The sequence below is a fragment of the Mustela nivalis genome (assembly GCF_964662115.1).
Source record: "Mustela nivalis genome assembly, chromosome: 3".
Lineage (NCBI taxonomy): Eukaryota > Metazoa > Chordata > Mammalia > Carnivora > Mustelidae > Mustela > Mustela nivalis.
This window is the reverse complement of record NC_139022.1, coordinates 108,663,536-108,682,128: the sequence shown is the minus strand read 5'-3', so window position 1 is coordinate 108,682,128 and position 18,593 is coordinate 108,663,536. Positions and strand designations below refer to the sequence as shown.

Sequence of the window (18,593 nt, the reverse complement as noted above, 5' to 3'; positions counted from 1 at the left end):
ACCTTTAGATCATGACATGAGCTAAAACCAAGAGTAGGTCACTTAACCCACTGAGCCACCCAGGCACCCGTACCCTAGAGTTATTGAATCAGTATATTGTAAATCTGAAACCAATATAGCACCATATGTTAATGATACTGAAATTAAAATAAACATTAAAAAAAAGACGTGGTAGGGCGCCTGGGTGGCTCAGTGGGTTAAGCCGCTGCCTTCGGCTTGGGTCATGATCTCAGAGTCCTGGGATCGAGTCCCGCATCGGGCTCTCTGCTCAGCGGAGAGCCTGCTTCCCTCTCTCTCTCTCTGCCTGCCTCTCCATCTACTTGTGATTTCTCTCTGTCAAATAAATAAATAAAATCTTTAAAAAAAAAAGATATGGTATATATTACAATGGAATATTATTCAGTCATTAAAAAATGAGGAAACCCTACCACTTGAGGACGTTATGCTAAGTGAAATAAGTCAGAGAAAGATAGATACTGTATGATCTCACTTATACGTGGAGTCTGAAAACAAAAGGACTTACATAAAAAGTGATCAAGACTTGTGGTTACCAGAGATGGAGGGTGGGGAAAGAGGGAATTGGAGAAAGGTGGACAATAGGTAGGGGAAAAAAGAAAAAGTCTGATAGGTTTTTTTGAGTGAAGGGGCTAAGGAAGTATGTAGGTCAAGGACGGGGGCGGGGCACGTCTTTTTTATTTGTAACCTGTTGGGGAAATGAGAGCACTAAGTGTGGTTCAGTGAGATGGACTGAAGATTGGAAAGGTGGGTCCTTGTGGTGCTGTCTCTCCTGAGTTTAGTGTTTCAGGTTTAGAGTATCTGAAAACAAACTTACCTTTCTTTCCTCCAACTTGCTTGTTACTCTCAGCAGTGCCACCATTTTCCTGAGCACCTTGACCGAAAAGTGAAGAACTATCTTGGTTATCAGTTACTGAGAACTCAGTGTCTTTCCCCAAGATTGTGCTCTAGTCTGGGTTCACCTTGTCTCCCCCTTGAGTTCCTGTGTAAGCTTTCTTACAGCCTTTTACCTCCCTGCATCCTTATGTTTATTGCAGTATTATTTAAAATAGCAAAGTTATGTTGCTTTGGTGTGATGAAGTTGGTCTCTACTCAGAAAATCCCATTTCCTTCCTATTTTATCTTACAAGACATCATCATCATCTTCTTCTTCTTCTTCTTTTTTTTTTAAGATTTTATTTATTTACTTGACAGAGAGAGACATAGTGAGAAAGGGAATATAAGCAGGGGGAGTGGGAGAGGGAGAAGCAGGCCCCGCCGCAGAGCAGGGGGCTTGATCCCAGGACTCTGGGATTACGACCTGAGCTGAAGGCAGCCTCTTAATGACTGAGCCACCCAGGGGCCCCAAAACACCATCTTCTTAGAGGTTTTCTTTTCTTTTTTTAAGATTTATTTATTTGAGAGAGAGAGAGAGAGAGAGCATGTGAGGGTGTGCTTGGGGGGTGGGTAGCTATGGGCAGAGGGAGAGAATCCCAGACAGACTTTCTGCTGAGCACAGAGCCCAACTCAGGGCTTGATCTCAGAACCCTGAGATCATGACCTGAGCTGAAGCTAAGAGTCAGATGCTTAACTGACTGTACCACCCAGGTTCCCCTGTTCAGAGGTTTTCAGAGCTGCCCACAGGCTGGCCCTTAACCCTACCTCTCGTAATTTCTCTGCCAGAGGCCTCTTTAGTCTGTTAGAGATTAGAACTAAGAGGTCACTTAGTCATCCTCCTCACTGAAGAAGTGGGGAGACAGGTTCAGATAGAGGGAGCAGGAAACAGTGGCAATGCTGGAGCTGGAGCCAAGACCTCGAACATCTTGGTTCATTTCTTTCCTACCTTTATTTAAGCTGTTCTTCACCTTCTTTATTCCATCCCACCTATCTTTTTTTCGTATGTCTGCATCTCACCCACTTCCAGAAAGTTTTTCCTGACATACACCCAGCACTAATAAGCTATTACATAGTCTAGGCACTGTGCTAGACCCCGGGGGTGCAGTGATGAGCAAAGCAGATATTGTCTCCATTTTCACGGAGCTCACTAGAAATTGGAGTGGAGGGAGAACATAAATAAAGCAATGACTGTATAATTGCAAGTTATGATAAGTGCCATGAAGGAAAATCCTAGTAGCTAATGCTTAATGAACACCTAAACCTTGGGCCAGGCACTGTTTTGTAAGGATGTTCTATGTGTTTATTCACTTAATCTTCACAAAACCCTGTGAACTAGAGACTGTTTTTCTTATTTTACAGATTGGAAACTGAGGTTTAGATTAAGTGACTTGCCCAAAGCCCCACAGCTAGTCCAGTGGACTTGGAACTTGACCTCAGGCAGTTCCCAATCACTTGCCAACCATTTGCCAGAATGGATGCTGCACCTCCAATAGAAAAGACTGTTATGAGAAAGAATAATGGTTAAGACCTAATTCACGAAAGTTCTCCCTAAGGAGCTGAGAAGCTGATGCATTTTCTCCCACCTACTGCTTGGTCCCGAGGCATTTTATATGCGCAGATGTGTTACATTCCTAGGAAAAGAATCCTGGGATCTTCCCTCCTATGTTTACTTCTTGATTCTCAGTGGTCCATGATGCCAGCTGAGGTTGTCAGTACAATGAAATCAAAAGGATGAAGGCAGGTTATTTAGCCTTTTTTTCTTCCTTCCTCTCTTTGTAGGCTCCACAGCCAGCATGGATCCCAGTACTGGGCTTGAACTCAGGACCCTGAGAACTAGACCTGAGCTGAGATCAAGAGTTAGAGGCTTAATTGACTAGCCCCTCAGGAGCCCCTATTTAGCTGTTTTTCTAGATCTTTGAGTTGCACATCAGATCTAGGGCTGATCTGACCTGCCCCTGAGGTTGACCATTTCCTGATTGACGTGGTTATCCATGACCTCTAATTCACCAACATAACTATGCTTCATCTTCACAGTCAGAAACCCGACAATGACTTTGGAGCACAGTCTAAGAAGAAAGTGGTGTTTGCCTCTCCTTTTGGCATTGTTGATACACTTGAAAGCATCTGTGAGGACATCCATAGGCACCATGACAGTGGCAAGCAAAGATGGTGGGAAGATGACTAGGAGTCAAGTGTGAAGTATTATGGGAAGCAGAAAGGTTGTCATGAGACTCTCAGAGGGGTGGAAAGGGAAGGATGATATCCTGAAAGTAGAGGGGGAGGGTGAAGGACTGATGCCTTTCCTTAGAGGATGGAGTGGAAGAGGGAGGGGACAAAGGCTGTATAGGGAGAATAGTAAGGAGCTTGTGCAGTCATCCAGGTGATACCTGTCTTTAGGGTGGACCCAGCAGGGGGCTGTGGACTGTCGTAGTGACAGAGGACAAGCAGAGAGCTAGAGGGTTGAAGCTGTATTTCGGAGCTCACATGATCAGGGACCAGTGGTGCCACACATACCTTTTATAAAGGGAGCACCTGAGATTCTCTGACTAGGGAGGAGTGGTAATGGGTGAGGAGGAAGAAGAGAAAGGAGTGTTAAAAATGACTTCTAGACGGGGCGCCTGGGTGGCTCAGTGGGTTAATCCTCTGCCTTCAGCTCATGTCAAGATCCCAGGGTCCTGGGATTGAGCCCCGCATTGGGCTCTCTGCTCAGCAGGAAACCTGCTTCCCTTCCTCTCTCTGCCTACTTGTGATCTCTGTCTGTCAAGCAAATAAAAAAAAAAAAAAAAAAAAAAGACTTTTAGAGGATCCGGGTGGTCAGAAGTGGCATTCATTAATCTGGGGAAGTATGGGAGAGGGGAACATGGTGGGGGTGCTGAGATGGAAGTCTCCTGGTTGGAACATTGTTAAGTGTGAGTTGCTGGGAGATACCCAACTTCAACTTAAGATAGTTTTATGTCTGAGTTAGGGACTTAGAGTGGAGGTCTGGGTTGTGGGTAGCTGGGAAGTCTTAGGTATGTGTGTAAAAAAGCCAAGGTAATGGAAGAGACCACTCAGGCAGAAAGTGTAATGTGAGGAGAGAAGAAGGATCATGATGCAGTCTGTTTAGGGGTTGGAAGGAAGAGCAGGAGCTGGCAGAAGACTGAAGAAGACTTACTAGTGAAACAGGAAGACAGTCAGGCCCCTACTCTATCACAGAATCCTAACGATGGTGTTTTAAAAGGGAGGAGGAATCAGTTGTGCTGAGAGTCCAAGTAGTACCAAAGGATGACCACTGTATTAAGTGGCATGGATGTCATCAATGACATCTGTGGTGAGGGTGGCTGGATGATGTGATGGTACAGGCCAGCCCTGGCAGGACTCGGAGCTCAGGTGCCTTATACAGTCCTTTGTATCCACAGACATTAGTCTTGTTGGTTCTTCCATTCTGGGTTGTGTTGTTTGTGGTATTCTTTCAGCCTTTTTTTGAGGTTGAATCGATGAACATTAGAGCTAGAAGGGTTGAGGCAGCCAAGGCTAAGGGATGAAGTAGTTTGCCCACATAAACAATGAACTGGTGGGAGAATTAGAATGTGACTAAGTTCCGATTAGATCTTGCAGCCGGGAGATGTAGCTACTCACCTTTGTCTCTCCCCACCTAAGAATCAAGCACCTTGAGGGCAGAGACTCAGGTTGTGCTGGTGTACATTTCTCACAGTACCCAGCCCAGTGTTACGTACGTGTACATGTTTTGCTTGTTTGCTTTGATTTAGATAGACTTACATGTATCTTGAATGCACGAGGTCCCTTGATTGGGTTCACCATAGGTGGTCCTAGCCCGTGCCCTTGGTCCCAGGGAGTTATGTTTTTCATCTCTTTGTCTCCTACAGGTTATTTATATACCTAAAATCCTTTCTCACCAGGGACTTGTCCCCTCCCTCTTTTCCTTACTCTTGGACACAGATGGTTCCTAATGGTGACTGGTGGTGTTGGTGGCTAAGTAGTTGAGTACGATGGGATCATCTGTAAATGGCCTGCTGGCGCTTCCCAGAACAGAATTGATTGTGTCTTTGTGCAGCTTGTGGTTTGGAAGTATCAGAGAAGGAAGTGGGGCCCTTATAGACAGGCATGCCCGCAGACGGGCATCTGTAGTAAATTGCCTCTAATAATGAGAGATTGAGGTTAGCACTTGGAATTTGGGCTCCACAGCTTCAGCCACCCACAACTTTTGTCTTTTGTGAATTTCGGTGTGCTGAGAGCTCATGGAAGATTCTTCCAAGCTTCCACAAAATGTCTTGCTGGGATACTGTCCTAGGCCTGTTTACTAATATTGATTAGGCATTCATTTTTGTTTCAAGACAATTCTTTTAACCCTAGATCCTTTTTTTTTTTTTTTTAATTTTTCTGTGTTCATTGGTCTACTACTGTTGGTTGACTTTTTAAAAAAATAGTAACTTCCTGGTGTTTTAGGTAGAAAAATTTATAAATTCATTGGGTACGTTTTTCAGGAATTACTTTTAGAAATTTTAATTAAATGAAAAATGTTGCTTTAGGGTTGTTCTATATACAGATAACTTTTTTTTCTTTAAACAGATTTTATTTACTTGAGAGAGAGAGGGAGTGAGAGAGCACGTGCAGGGGGAGGGGCAGAGGAAGAGAAAGAAGCAGACTCCCCACTGAGCAGGAAGCCTGGGACTTGGGGGTTCATGATTCAGGGCTCAATCCGAGAACCCTGAGATCATGACCTGAGCGGAAGTCAGGCGCTTAACTGATGGAGCCACCCAGGTGCCAGTGTATATAGGTAACACTCAGTGTTGTGTTATTTACCTGAAATGCAGTCACACCAGTTGTCTTTGTGAGTTTGGAGAGTCACAGAAATGTTTATGAACTAAGGAGTATTTGATAGGGTGATAGTGGGTCTCTGTTAGGGACCTGGAAGATGATGTAGCTTGCTTGCTTCCTTCCTTTTCTTCCTTTTTTCTTTCCTTCTTTTCTTTCTTTTTCTCATTCTTCCTTCCTTCCTTCCTTCTTTCTATTTCACTGAAGCTTCCCAGCATTCTTACAGGGTTAGGTGTTGTAACCCAATTTGGTCATGGTGGAAAGAGGGAAGTTAAGGACCCTGCTCAGACTTAACAGAGGAAGGAGGCAGTGGGTTTCCCTCCCAGGCTGGGCTTCTTGCCCTAAGGCCAAAGCTCTTGTTTAACACAGATCTGGATTTTGAAGGTTTGTGGAATAATTCAGGATGTGGATTGCCTTTTTATTTCCGAACATCTTAGACCTCTGAATGAACAACTCTGCTGTTGAGTTCAAAGTTGAATCTGTTTCTTTGTTTAGGATAAAACATCTATTTTGGAGGGCCTAAAGGAGGCTATATTTTGAAGAAAAGAGAAGCCAGGTACTGTTTGACTTTTGACCTGTAAATTGCTATATGGCTCCCCATGCCTTGCCCTGATAGCATTCATTTATAATACTTGATCATTCAGTTATTGGCCCTAAGTTGACTCCGGATGAAAGTCAGCTTGTACCTGGAGAGGGAAGTCACTTCCAGATATAAGGTCTGCAGAGAGCAGCTAATTAGCAAACTTTACTTGGCAAATTACAACTCTGTGTAGAGAGGGTAAGCTTGTCTTGCACTGAGAGACACCAGCTTTCTGAGCCCCTGACCATAGCTGTGGATACAGATGTGTAGAAGAGAGGGCCATTGTACTTCTCAGTGTCTTAAAGTGAGATTCTGCTATGTTAGCTTGAGGACAAGTTTCTTCCATCTTGCTGTTTACTTAAAACTGCAAGGTTTCACTTGAAGGGTTTAACATGTATGCATGGCTTGTGTACCCCACAGGCATCAGCCAGGCCCCTCTTGCTCTTCTGGGAACGATGGCTACCAGTTACACTCGTGTGGTATGTTTAGCTTGTTAATAAAATATAACTTTTTTTTTTTTCTTGATGGTATACTGTGTTTTATAATTTGGAAAGCAAAAAAAGTACAAAGAAGCAAGATGTACTTGTAATCCTTTTGCCTGTTTGAAAAGCAGTATACGTGAATCTGTATTTTATGACTATGTACATAGGTATGTATGCATATATATTTGGGGTCATGTTGTAGATGTAGTTTGCTCACTTGCTTTTTTCCCTTCGTGTATAGGGAACATTTTTCTCTGTCAGTAAAATATTTTACTTCATGACTTTTAATGGTGGGATATTTATATAGTATTCCATTGCACAGAAAGGCCATATTTAGTTCAACCAGTCCCTTTCTGCAGTGACTAACCATCTCACAGATGAGGCTTTGTGAGCTACCTTTTCTAAATGATCCATATTCTTGTTTCCAGCTGGTCACAGAAGCATCAGGGGTGTCATACTGGGTTCTTCTTGTTAAAGATACTCAGGGTCTTGATGCCCTCGCAGATCAGGTTTGGATCAAGTTACTTGTTTAAAAAAGAAAAGAAAAATCATCACCTAGATTGAGCTGATCTCTTGAAGCTAAAAAGTCAAGCCCTTTCAAGTTACTTGAGAAGGTCAGAAGGAAAATTTTATGTTATAGGGCTTTGTAGCTTCTGTTCTCACAGCTTAGTGCAATGATGTAGGGAATATTTTCAAAGAAATGTTTCTCTTTTCTCTTTTTCCAGATAAAGAAGGCTTGTTTAATTCAGGAAGAGTTATTTCATAGGAAATTAAATCTTTGTAAACCCTCTATCACATCTCCACACTTGCCAGTTCTCTGGCAAATGGTGGCATTCAAATGGCTCAGGAAGGGTTTCTGAAAAGGAAACAATCCCGTGTTTTCTACATACTTGTCTTTTAACTTTTGAGTTGGAGAGGTAAGAGAAACTTGTCTTCTCTGCCTGTATTTGTGGGTGATATTGGTGGGTTTTAAACTCAGAATGGTAATTACTTGAAGTGATTTTTCAAAAACTTCGCCTGATGAGAATGTTTTCTTGGGCATGATGAATGACTCCACAGAAGTTTAAGAACCCAGCCAGTGATGTTGCCCAGGCACTGGAGAGCTGCTGCTGCATGGAGATCAGTAATTGTCACATCTTGGTTTGGTATGCTCGGTGGTGTCTAATCACGTTGCATTCTTGGGAACCATGAAAGAATTTTCTTTTCAAGTCTTCTTGCATCATTTTTCTGACATTGATCAAAGGTTGGAAAACCAGCATTCTGTGTGTAGCCAGGGCATTCATAACTGTCTTACGTTCTTAATCTTTTGGCTATTTGGCTGAAATATATCTACGCCTCTTACATATTGAAAGCATAATATCCTTTAACCTATAACTGCAGAGTTAAAATGAATTTTATGTGAAATATTTAGTTGTGGACCACATCTTCAGCGTTTTATATGCCACAGTGGTCTTGTTTTTTTCCCTTCCATTGTCTGATAGTGAGGTCATTTTCAGTCCTCTGAGAAATTCTATTCCCAGCCAGATGCGGCTCATATATTAAAAGTAGCACCTGTGGCTAATATCACAGCAGCTTACCATAAATTTACATGGTAACTAGGATTATATCTGTCAAGACTGTTAAAAAACATCTAGATTTAATTTGATTTCCAGTATTGTAGAAGCTATCCAACATTTTGCTTCATAACTATATTTTAAAAGTTAAAAATCACTCCATTGTTAAGTTTTATAGCACTCCTAGTGCCCATTAAGTTGATTTGTTCAATGGAGGTCAGAGTAAAGCAACTTGGCTACATTAAGATCGGAAACCAACCCATTTGTGACAAATTTAGTCCTTTCGTGTGAATCTTCTCAACGTCTCCACATTGATTGGATTCAGGTGGAACTTATGTCAGTAGCATTTAACCTCAAAAGAATGAGCGATGTGATTGGGTTGTTGTAAATTACGGAGCATTTTGCCTTTGCTTGTTTGAACGTGGCTGTTGACTCTGTGGCCCATGCCTGCCTGCCCCACTGCATCTGCCTATAAATGAGTAGTGTGGTTTTACAGACATCTTAGAAAATTGGGGTGTGTGCCCTCGCCCCTTTCCCTCCTCCATGTGACCCTTCCTAAACTGTTTTATTCCCCATTATCCTTTGAGTCATCTCCCACATGTTATGATTTGTGCACCTGCAGTTCTCAAATTGTTTTGGAGTGTCATTATATCATGTTGTTCACCAACTTTCCAGCATTTATGGATACAATAATGATTCACTGTAAATCACAATAATTTACAAGTTACAGAGAATCTGCTTCTACAAATAAGAATTGAATGATAAATTTCTTCAGTGTCCTCCCATTTGAATGTGGGTCCTTAAAAAGAAGCTGGTAACATTTCTTTGTTTGTGAAAACTAACTCACAGTCCAGAATTGAATAATAATAATAATAATTCTAAATGGTTTTGGTAAAGATTTTATTTGAGAGAGAGAGAATTGGGGGGAGAGTTAGAGGGAGAAGTAGACTCCTCTCTGACCAGGAGCCTGATGTGGGACTCGATCCTGGGACTCCAGGATCATGACCTGAGCCAAAGGCAGTTGCTTAACTAACTGAGCCACTTAGGTGCCCCCCCTTTTTTCAGGTTTTATTTATTCATCAAAGAGAGAGAGCACAAGCAGGGGGAGCAGCAGGCAGAGGGAGAAGCGGGCTCCCCACTGAGCAGGGAGCCCCATGTGGGACTTGATCTCAGGACCCTGGGATCATGACCTGAGCCAAAGGCAGATGCTTAATGACTGAGCCATACAGCCGTCTGTCCAGAACTGAATTAAAATATAAATTCAGCTTTCTGGACATTCACTATTTTAACGTATAAACGAATATAAGCCATTAAGAAATAAGCACCGTTTCTGAGCAATCCTCTTGTTCCTGGGAGAGAGGGAGCGTCCTAAGTGTTGACCCTGTGGGTTGGGTGGCATGCAGCACTGCAGCATGGGGTTCCTGACCCTGAGTGGGCGTATCCACGTTAGTTTGGAACTCAGTGTGGAGGCATTTCTGCTTTGTTGCTCATCTTTCTGGAGGGACCTTTGTAAGCTTCTTTGAGCTTGAGCCTCACTGATGAAGAAGAAGGGTAGCCAAGAATAATTGGGCTGAAAATGTTATGGTGAGTGGAAGAAATGATTCTGAGTGAGGGCAAAATTATACATTGAGTGTGTTACCTGGTGTAATTAGTTACTTAACAGTATGAAAAAATACCGTAATGACCAGTTTGGAGCCTTGTAAAATATTTTTTTTGGTGAATCATGACGTCTCCTTCCTGTGTGTGTACCTATGATATACTCAGCTCCTAGGGTAACTGGCAGGGCAGTATCTACTCAGATGTCTGTGGAAAAGAGGGGTGAAGAGGGAAGACGGGTGTGCCCAGCACCAGTCTCTCACAGCCTTTCTTGGCTCTGAAGTCCTCTACCTCCTTTCCGTACTAGGTCTTCATGGTTGGCCTTTCTGTCTTCTCCATCACACTGTAGGCTCCTGGCAGGGGGCGGGGGGCAGGGACAGTGTTGTAGGCCTAGGGGCCAGGGGGTTGTTGGGGACAGAGCAGCAGACTGGTATATTTGAATACCCAGTACTTTGAGGGGCAGACTGTTGAGGAGATCCCAAATCTTCCCGATATGTTAAAGGTTTCAGATTGTGTATGGAAAGTGGAAACATGAGGAATTATGCTGGCCACTAGTTTTTCTCCTCCATCTTCCACTGCCTTTAGAAGCCCGTGTGTGGTTTTGTTTTTAAACATGTCATTTGATGTTCTGAAGGGGATAGGAATCATGAGAGTGCTGGCCATGTGGCTACCTTGCCACAGAGCCTCTGTCAATATCCCTAGATTTAGCCTAAAGAGGGCCCAACAGCTGCATCTGTCCGGCACCAGAGAGACACCACCTTAGAAGGCTGATTTTGAACAGAAATAAAGCTTATTTTGGAAAACCTTATTGTCAAAGATAAGTATTATTTCCTCTCAACTCAGAAATGAGTTAAATCCTAAAATCACTGAATTGAAGTGCACAGTGTCAGCTTTTATCTCTTATTAATGTCGTGTTGCTGGAAGTGGTTTAGATATGGGAGAAATGGCTAATTTAAAGTCAAATGGGCCAACTTGATAGCTCAGAGTATGTATGAGGTACTTTTGCATGCATTGACTTAGAAGGCACTTTGAGCCTGATTCTTTCATAAGTTAACATCTCATGTTGAGGAATGAAAGCTGTGATAAGAACTGGATTTTTATTTAGAATTTTGTTTTAAGCCATGCAAAACAACATTATGTAACTTTTTTCAGATGATAGTATCTAAGTGAAGTTTAGATTTCTAGTAATGAAATCCTTGCTTGGCAAATTTTGGCTATTATAATATAGTTGCTATTGGATAGACAAGTAGATTTTACATGAAACATTTTTTTGCTCATTATATCAGCAGACATTCATTTTTTTAGTGACACACAACTTTTCCTTACCAAATTATTAAAAAATAAGTTTAATTTTTAAAATACAAAACTTTGTTACAAGCCCATGTCATCTATCTAATATTGTAATACCCTGGGTCTGTAATTAAGAATGGGCTCTGCTGACCAGGGTTGGGAAGAGGCACAGAAGAAAGTCACAATACATTGCCTATTTACAAATTAACCATTACCTGCCAAAAGCACATCAGACCCACACAGCGGACATCCGCTAATCCAGTGGTTAGCCGTTCCGGGCTCTAATGCACACTGTTTTACACGTTAACGGTTTTGAAGTTCCAGGCCAGAGCTGACCTTTCACATGTGCTCCGTTCACAGTAGGAATCTCCACTCACTGCTTCCTGTCAGAGTGGATTATGGTGACACAGCCCAGGGCTCACTTTGGCTGCAATTAAGTTTTTGATCAGAATTATTTCGTTCACAAACAATCACATTTGTTAAAATGTTACATCTGACCTGAAAACCACTGGCAGCCTCTCAGTTTATCAGTGTGATGTGACTGTAATTCTTCATTTGTTTTTCATAAAATGGCAAACCCTCTCATGTATGTTGTTACTATTTTTTTTTCTTTCGCTGGTTTCTGCCTTTCATTTCTTTGGGCTTGGAAGGAAACTATGTCTTGAAATTAGTACAGATCTACCCATAGACTTTGGGAATTTGAATGGAATTGTCTTTGGTGCAGAACAAAATTATCCAATTGAGCCAAGACTCAAACATTATTTCCGAAAATTGTTAGTGGTGGTTCTGTTTCTCACACGAGGAAACGTTTTAGCTTTGTGAGCGTTGGGGCTCGAGCTTTTTGCTTCTTGGTCTGCAGTTTCGTTGCCTCTGTGCCAACCGTGTTGCTGCCTTGCAGTGTTTATCGTAATGCGCATCTCAGGCTCTGGTCCTGTGGCCACCAACCTTGGGTACCACACTGGAACCCGACAGTGGCTCGGTGAGCCTCTCCCCTCTCATGGAGCTTTGACTGGTTCTTAAAAGTGATTTTTCTTACTGAGAAGTGGCAGCAGAGATATTCTGAGGTAGCTTTTCCACTTACTGACCGCTTCACCTCTGTAATACGGGGTGGCTCTTAGTGGCACCCGGAGTTTTACTGCTGATTTTCCGGGTTGGGTGGTGTCACCCTTTCGAGAAGCCCCCACCCTTTGGACCAGAGACAGTCACATGGTGCTTTTCGGTGTTGGTGGGGGGTAGTTGGGAAGCCCAGGACTGGAATTTGGATTGGCGTTTGGCTAATGGAAATGAACCTCTGAATTAATTTTGTGCTAGTAGAGGCTGGGGGGCTTGTGCTGAGGCGGTGCAGGGCAGGGGGAAGGGATAGAGTTAGCAGGTTATGAAGTTAGGAATGCTTGAATGCTGTCTGAAATTCAAGCATTGGTTTAGAAAGTTTAATTACTTTTAATATGTATATTTAGAATGCTATTAAAGGAATTTATTACCAGGTTTTAAATTGTTGTGTTAAAGCCCAAACCATTTCCCATTTGCTTTGAAGGAACCAGACTTGTTACTAACTCATAAACTCACAAGTGGCAACAGAAAGGTGTTGCATCAAAAAAATCTGTTTACCTCTAATTTTTTAAGCTTTTCAATGAAGTAAGGCCTACCTATACTTGTAAAAGCCAAAAGCTTTATTTAAAGGGAATGTAAATACTTGTTATATTAATATAACTTATATCTTCTCTATCCTTAGTTGTGAGCAGATTTTTCTTAAGTTAAATCTATTTTTTGTTTTTAAATAGAGGGAGAGGGGAGGGATGAGGGAGAGAGAGGGAGAATCTGAAGGAGGCTCCATGCCCAGTGCGGAGACCAGTGGAAGGCTCAATCTCACAACCCTGAGATCGTGATCTGAGCTGAAATCAAGAGTCAGATGCACAGGAGCGCCCACCTGGATGGCCTTCGGCTCCAGTCATGATCCTGGGGTCCTGGAATTAAGCCCTGCATTGGGCTCCCCCTCTGGGGGGAGCCTACTTTTCCCTCTCCCTCTGTCTGCTGCTTTTCCAGCTTGTGTGTGCATGCTCTCTCTAATGAATAAATTTAAATCTTAAAAAAAAAAGACACGTAACCGACTGAGCCTCCCAGGTGTCTCAAGTAAATCCATTCTTCAAGTGTTTTTAGTCTTCAAAAAATCACATTTGAAATATACCTGATCATATTTACTGTTTAAAGGGTATACATTTAATGAGAGTGCTGAATAGTATTGAATTTCAAGAGAATATACTAACTTAGAACTTTCGGGGCTCCTGGGTGGCTTAGTGGGTTAAAGCCTCTGCCTTCAGCTCGGGTCATGATCTCAGGGTCCTGGGATCGAGCCCCGCGTCGGGCTCTCTGCTCAGCAGGGAGCCTGCTTCCTCCTCTCTCTCTGCCTGCCTCTCTGCCTCCTTGTGATCTCTGTCTGTTAAATAAATAAATAAAATCTTAAAAAAAAAAATTATAAAAAAAAAAAAAAAGAACTTTCTCTCTCATTGGTCGATATTGTTCTGCTTTCTTAGAAAGTGGTGTATGGACAGTGGCCAGACAAGATTTCTAACTTTATTATAAGCTTATCTTGATACAATTGTTGATTTTTTCTTTCTTTCTTTTTTTTTTTAACTTTTTTAAAAGAGTTTATTTATTTATTTGACAGAGATTACAAGTAGGCAGAGAGGCGGGCAGAGAGTGAGAGGGAAGCAGGCTCCCTGCTGGGCAGAGAGCTCAATGCAGGGCTCATCCCAGGACCCCGAGATCATGACCTGAGCCAAAGACAGAGGCCTCAACCCACAGAGCCACCCAGATGCCCCCAGTCACTGATTTTCTACCATTCAGGTTTTTTTTTTTTCCCTGAGATTGTGGAAATTTTAGAACTTTATATCCATAACCTGTTATGCCCATGTAACGTGTGTGGGTCATCTGAGTCCTAGGAACCTTCATCGTCTTTGAGGGGGTTTTAGCTGAAATCTTAAGGCATTCAGGAGAAAGAGTAATGCCTCACCTCAGTCTGTGCCAAAAAGCAGAGACTACTAAAATCCTATCCTGCATCCTGCCTCCACCACAAGTAGACACAATCTCCAGGCCCAAAACCTTCATTGCATGTAAGGAAGGCAACAGATGAAACATGTAAGAAGGTTCACAAGTACTCTTTCTGGAAAGGCTGGGACAGATCATTATGACTTGTGGTCTACTCTCCCAATATATGGAACTGAAAGATAGCTTGGATACTTAACTACCTCAAAGTTTTACCAAATCTTGTAAAAACACTTCTGAGGTCCCAAATAGGTCATTTATGCCAGAAAAAAAACTCTAGATTCTTCCCAAAATAACATGAAGAAACAAACCTTCTAAAATAGCATGTTTGCTGGCTTACGGAGACCCCCAAATCTGTGCTCTGAGAATAATCTTTTTTTTTTAAATCATCAAGGAATACATCACTTATCTCTGTATTCTGGTCATCACATCACCTAGTGGGAGGAACCCTGCCATCCTTGGTCTGCCCCCTTCCTGCCATGGTAGGGAAGCCAAGGCTGGGGTGGGGGGGGAAGGAGTAAGTATTCAAGGTGGGCATGCTAGGTTTGTACTTCAAGCACACGTTTCCCTTCTCAGTTTCTGGACTTCCTGTGTCACAGGACGACTCAGGCACTTTTCCATAACATTCTGCAGGGCTCAGAAGGATTTTTTTTTTTAACTTATTTTTTTTTTTAAATTTTAAAAATTTATTTGACAGAGAGAGACACAGTGAGAAAGGGAAGCAGGAACACAAGCAGGGGAAGTGTGGGGAGAAGGAGAAGCAGGCTCCCCACTGAGCCTGGGGCTCTATCCCAGGCATCTGGGATCATGACCTGGGCTGAAGGCAAATGCTTAATGATGAGCCACCCAAGCGCCCCCAGAAGGATTTAAAGTTAAAGCAGAACATCTCTTTTGTAAAGAAAATTAATTCAAACTCGAAATTGCAAGGCATCCTTTTCTGAGCCTTGGGGATTAGGGCCAGGTAACCGCTGCTGTCCTTGCTGGCCTCAACCCTGTTGGTCTCATGAAACGTGGCTCTCTAGATGCTCCACATCTTTCAGAACCACCCTGAATTTACTTCTGACCTCCTGCACACTCTCCATATTCTTTTGTGTTTGGATTTGGAGCTGCTTACAATTGTCAAGATTTCCATGAAGAATACATCTCAGAACACCAGGGCAGGCATGTCCCCCAGATTTGCCCTTGGTGCCTGAGGAAGATTAGGCGGACCCATGGGGTAATGGAGACTTTGACCTTATGATTATGGTCTACCAGCATCATAATTTTGAAAGCCTAAGACACAGATCATCTGAGATCTGTACTCTTTTCTCTAAGCACTAGAGACAGAAATACATAACTGCAGTTACGTATGCTGACTCCTCCTTTCCACAGCCCATTAGCGAGTGGTCCTCTCCTGAACAAATAGGGTAGCTGGGCATGAAGATTGGGTGGCACGTCCCAGGCACGTGTGTGGCTGGAAGAAGTATCCGAGGATAAGAACTTGGGTCCCATAGAAATTCTGGGAATCTTTCCACAGTGCAGACTCTCTGCAGATTGGAAGATTGGATGACAATGTCCCTGTCGTTTCAAGTTTGGTGGGTGGAGTTTTTGTTTTTACAGGTTCAGTTTCTCATGGGTTTGGCACAGTACCTGAGCTAATTGGTTGTTTTAATAGGTGCTCAGTTGGGCGCCTGGGTGGCTCAGTGGGTTAAGCCGCTGCCTTCGGCTCAGGTCATGATCTCAGGGTCCTGGGATGGAGTCCCGCATCGGGCTCTCTGCTCAGCAGTCCCTGCCTGCCTCTCTGCCTACTTGTAATCTCTCTCTGTCAAATAAATAAATAAAATCTTAATAGGTGCTCAGCTAAATAGGACTTTATCATGTTATCTAATGTTGTCACTGGGTGCTGAGAAAAAGGATTTATTTATTTATTTATTTATTTTATTTGACAGAGAGAGAGAGAGAGAGGGGAGGAGGAGGCAGGCTCCCTGCTGAGCAGAAAGCCCGATGTGGGGCTTGATCCCAGGACTCTGGGATCATGGCCTGAGCCGAAGGCAGAGGCTTAACCCACTGAGCCACCCAGGTGCCCCGAAAAAAAGGATTTAAAGAAAGACTTCTCATTCATTCCATAGACCCCAAATTATATAGTTACTCTTCTGGTTTTGCTTTTTAGAACTCCACAGTGTATTGGTAGAGAATTCAAAGAGTCTTAATGTTCAGAAGGCCTGGCTTAAAAAGAGCTATTTGGTGTCCCTGTCTCTCTCCTACATGCTTGAGCCATGTACCTGAAATAGTTTCTCAAAGAGAAGATTACCCATTCTCTCTGAGATTGTGTGGCTTCTAAAAAGAAATAAGACCATGGGGGTAACTGAAAAATCAGTAGGTTGTTTTAATGTTATAAGAAAGTTCAAGGTACACAGTATCATGACAGTTGAGGGGGAAAAGGCACAGGAAAAAAAAATTTAATAGTTTTTCCTTTTTCTAAAGTTTCTGTTATGTTTAATTTTTCCCTTGTAGTTACACTTAGAAAACAGGAATTATAGAAAACTGGTTTTTGCTCTAATTAGCTTTTAGGTAAAGGAGAGAAATGGAAAAAGTATAACCATCAGGGATTTGTCCTAAACATACACATGGAGGCTTTGGAGTTGGACGTACTTGCATTCGAATCCCAGCCTCACCTTTTGTGAGATGTGTGACTCTGGGCATGTGACTTACCCTCTTGGAGCCTCAATTCTCTCTTCTGTAAAATAGGAACGATCAACCTGCTATAGTTATTAGCTGTTCTTCTTTTTAATGGAGCGTTACTGTGTGTGTGAAGGCACTGTGATCTGTGATTGGTACACCTCACCTCCTTGTGTCCAGATGGAGTCTTAACCTAGCAGGCCATGTAGCTTGCTCAAGGCTTGGGTACAGAGCCCAGGTTTTGGGTTCCTAGACTAATACTCCCTCCATGCATTACACCGCTTCTCATATAGTAGATGGTTCTTTGTTTTATTTTATTTTTATTTTGTAAAAAGATTGTATTTATTTATTTGTTAGAGACAGAGGGAGCACAAGCAGGGGGGGTGGCAGGCAGAGGGAGAAGCAGGCTCCTCACTATGCAGGGAGCCTGATGCAGTGCTCGATCCCAGGACCCTTAACTGACTGAGCCACTCAGATATCCCTAGTAGATTGTTTTTAAATCTTCTGTTCCTCTGAAAATCAAATAAAATTGTGAATAAGTTGACCAAGTTTATCCATTCCCCTACTGATGGACATTTTGATTCTTGGCACTGCTCATTATTGCTGTCAGTTCTATAACACGCATCCTTGTGTCTCCTTGTGTACAGATGTGCGAGCTTCCTTAGGGTAGACATCTAAAAATGCAATTGCTGGGATTCCTCTCTGGGGTACAGATTCTTAACAAAGTTAATGTACAGGATTGTGAGAAGTCAGGGCTTGGGGACAGTCACATTGTAGCTCATCGACAAGGCTCTTCATCGTCAGAGAAACCTATTTTTGCATGAGGCTGGAGAAATCCATAGCGACCTAAGTCGTCCTGGCCTCAGAGCCACGTGAGCTGATTTTGAAGTGGTTCGGGAAGTGTGGGGCGATGTACATACAGTGCAAACATACTGAAAACAAGAATTAGCAAGTGGGCTCTCAGTCCAAGGTGTGAGTGCCTTAGGGCGAGAGACCACTTTTTACCAGAACTCACTGTTGGTTAGTGCTAACTGATAATGCCATCAGTAACAGTAAAGGTTTATAATTGGTTACCTTAAATTTGTACAGATTTGCACAGTGTTAAATTCAAGCCCAAGTTACTGAATGTCTGTTGTCTGAAAAAGGCTACTTTCTGTTTGATTTCACAAAGTATATTTTCTGTTGAATTTCACAAATCAGAGGGCTCTAGGTTGTGCCAAAAATGTATCTGCTTGCTGTGTCCATTCCCATACCCATCTCCGTGAGGGACAGCTCCAGTCAGGTTGGCTCAGGTTGTGTGTGATCTGGGACTGGTGGCACTGGGTCAGGGTGTCGCAGTGTCCATTGCCGTGGGGCTGGGTGGGGATGCATGTGCCTCATGTCTGCTAACCCATCTCCTCCCATTGGTTTTTAATCATCTCCCTGCTTTCAGTGGAGGAATCCTATTGTACCCCAGTCTTGATAGGCAGAGATAATTATATATATTTGCCTGGGTAAGCAAATCGATAAACTTGCAATAAAGTGTATCAGACCATTTCTTTGGCAGGACAGGCAAGAACAGCTTGTGAAGCAGAGCTGTTTCCAATGGAGCATGAAAACGTTTGAAAATTCTCAGTAATAGCGGAGAGCAGTATTTGAAACCATCCTTAAACAATTGTTTGTTTTCCTCTTCCCTAACCAAGTTTA

General features: G+C 42.8%; 1 protein-coding gene across 3 annotated transcripts in view; it reads left to right on the top strand.

Moving 5' to 3' along the window:
* Nucleotides 1-18,593, top strand: part of PCBD2 (pterin-4 alpha-carbinolamine dehydratase 2) — a 51,879-nt gene that overhangs the window by 16,234 nt on the left and 17,052 nt on the right. The window contains exon 3 of one of the 3 annotated variants that reach the window (XM_082725807.1): nucleotides 6,707-6,765. The exons of the other annotated variants lie outside the window; for them this stretch is intronic. Within the exon in view, the coding sequence (XP_082581933.1) occupies nucleotides 6,707-6,765 (59 nt within the window). The remainder of the gene's footprint in view (nucleotides 1-6,706; nucleotides 6,766-18,593) is intronic. 3 annotated transcript variants of the gene reach the window in all.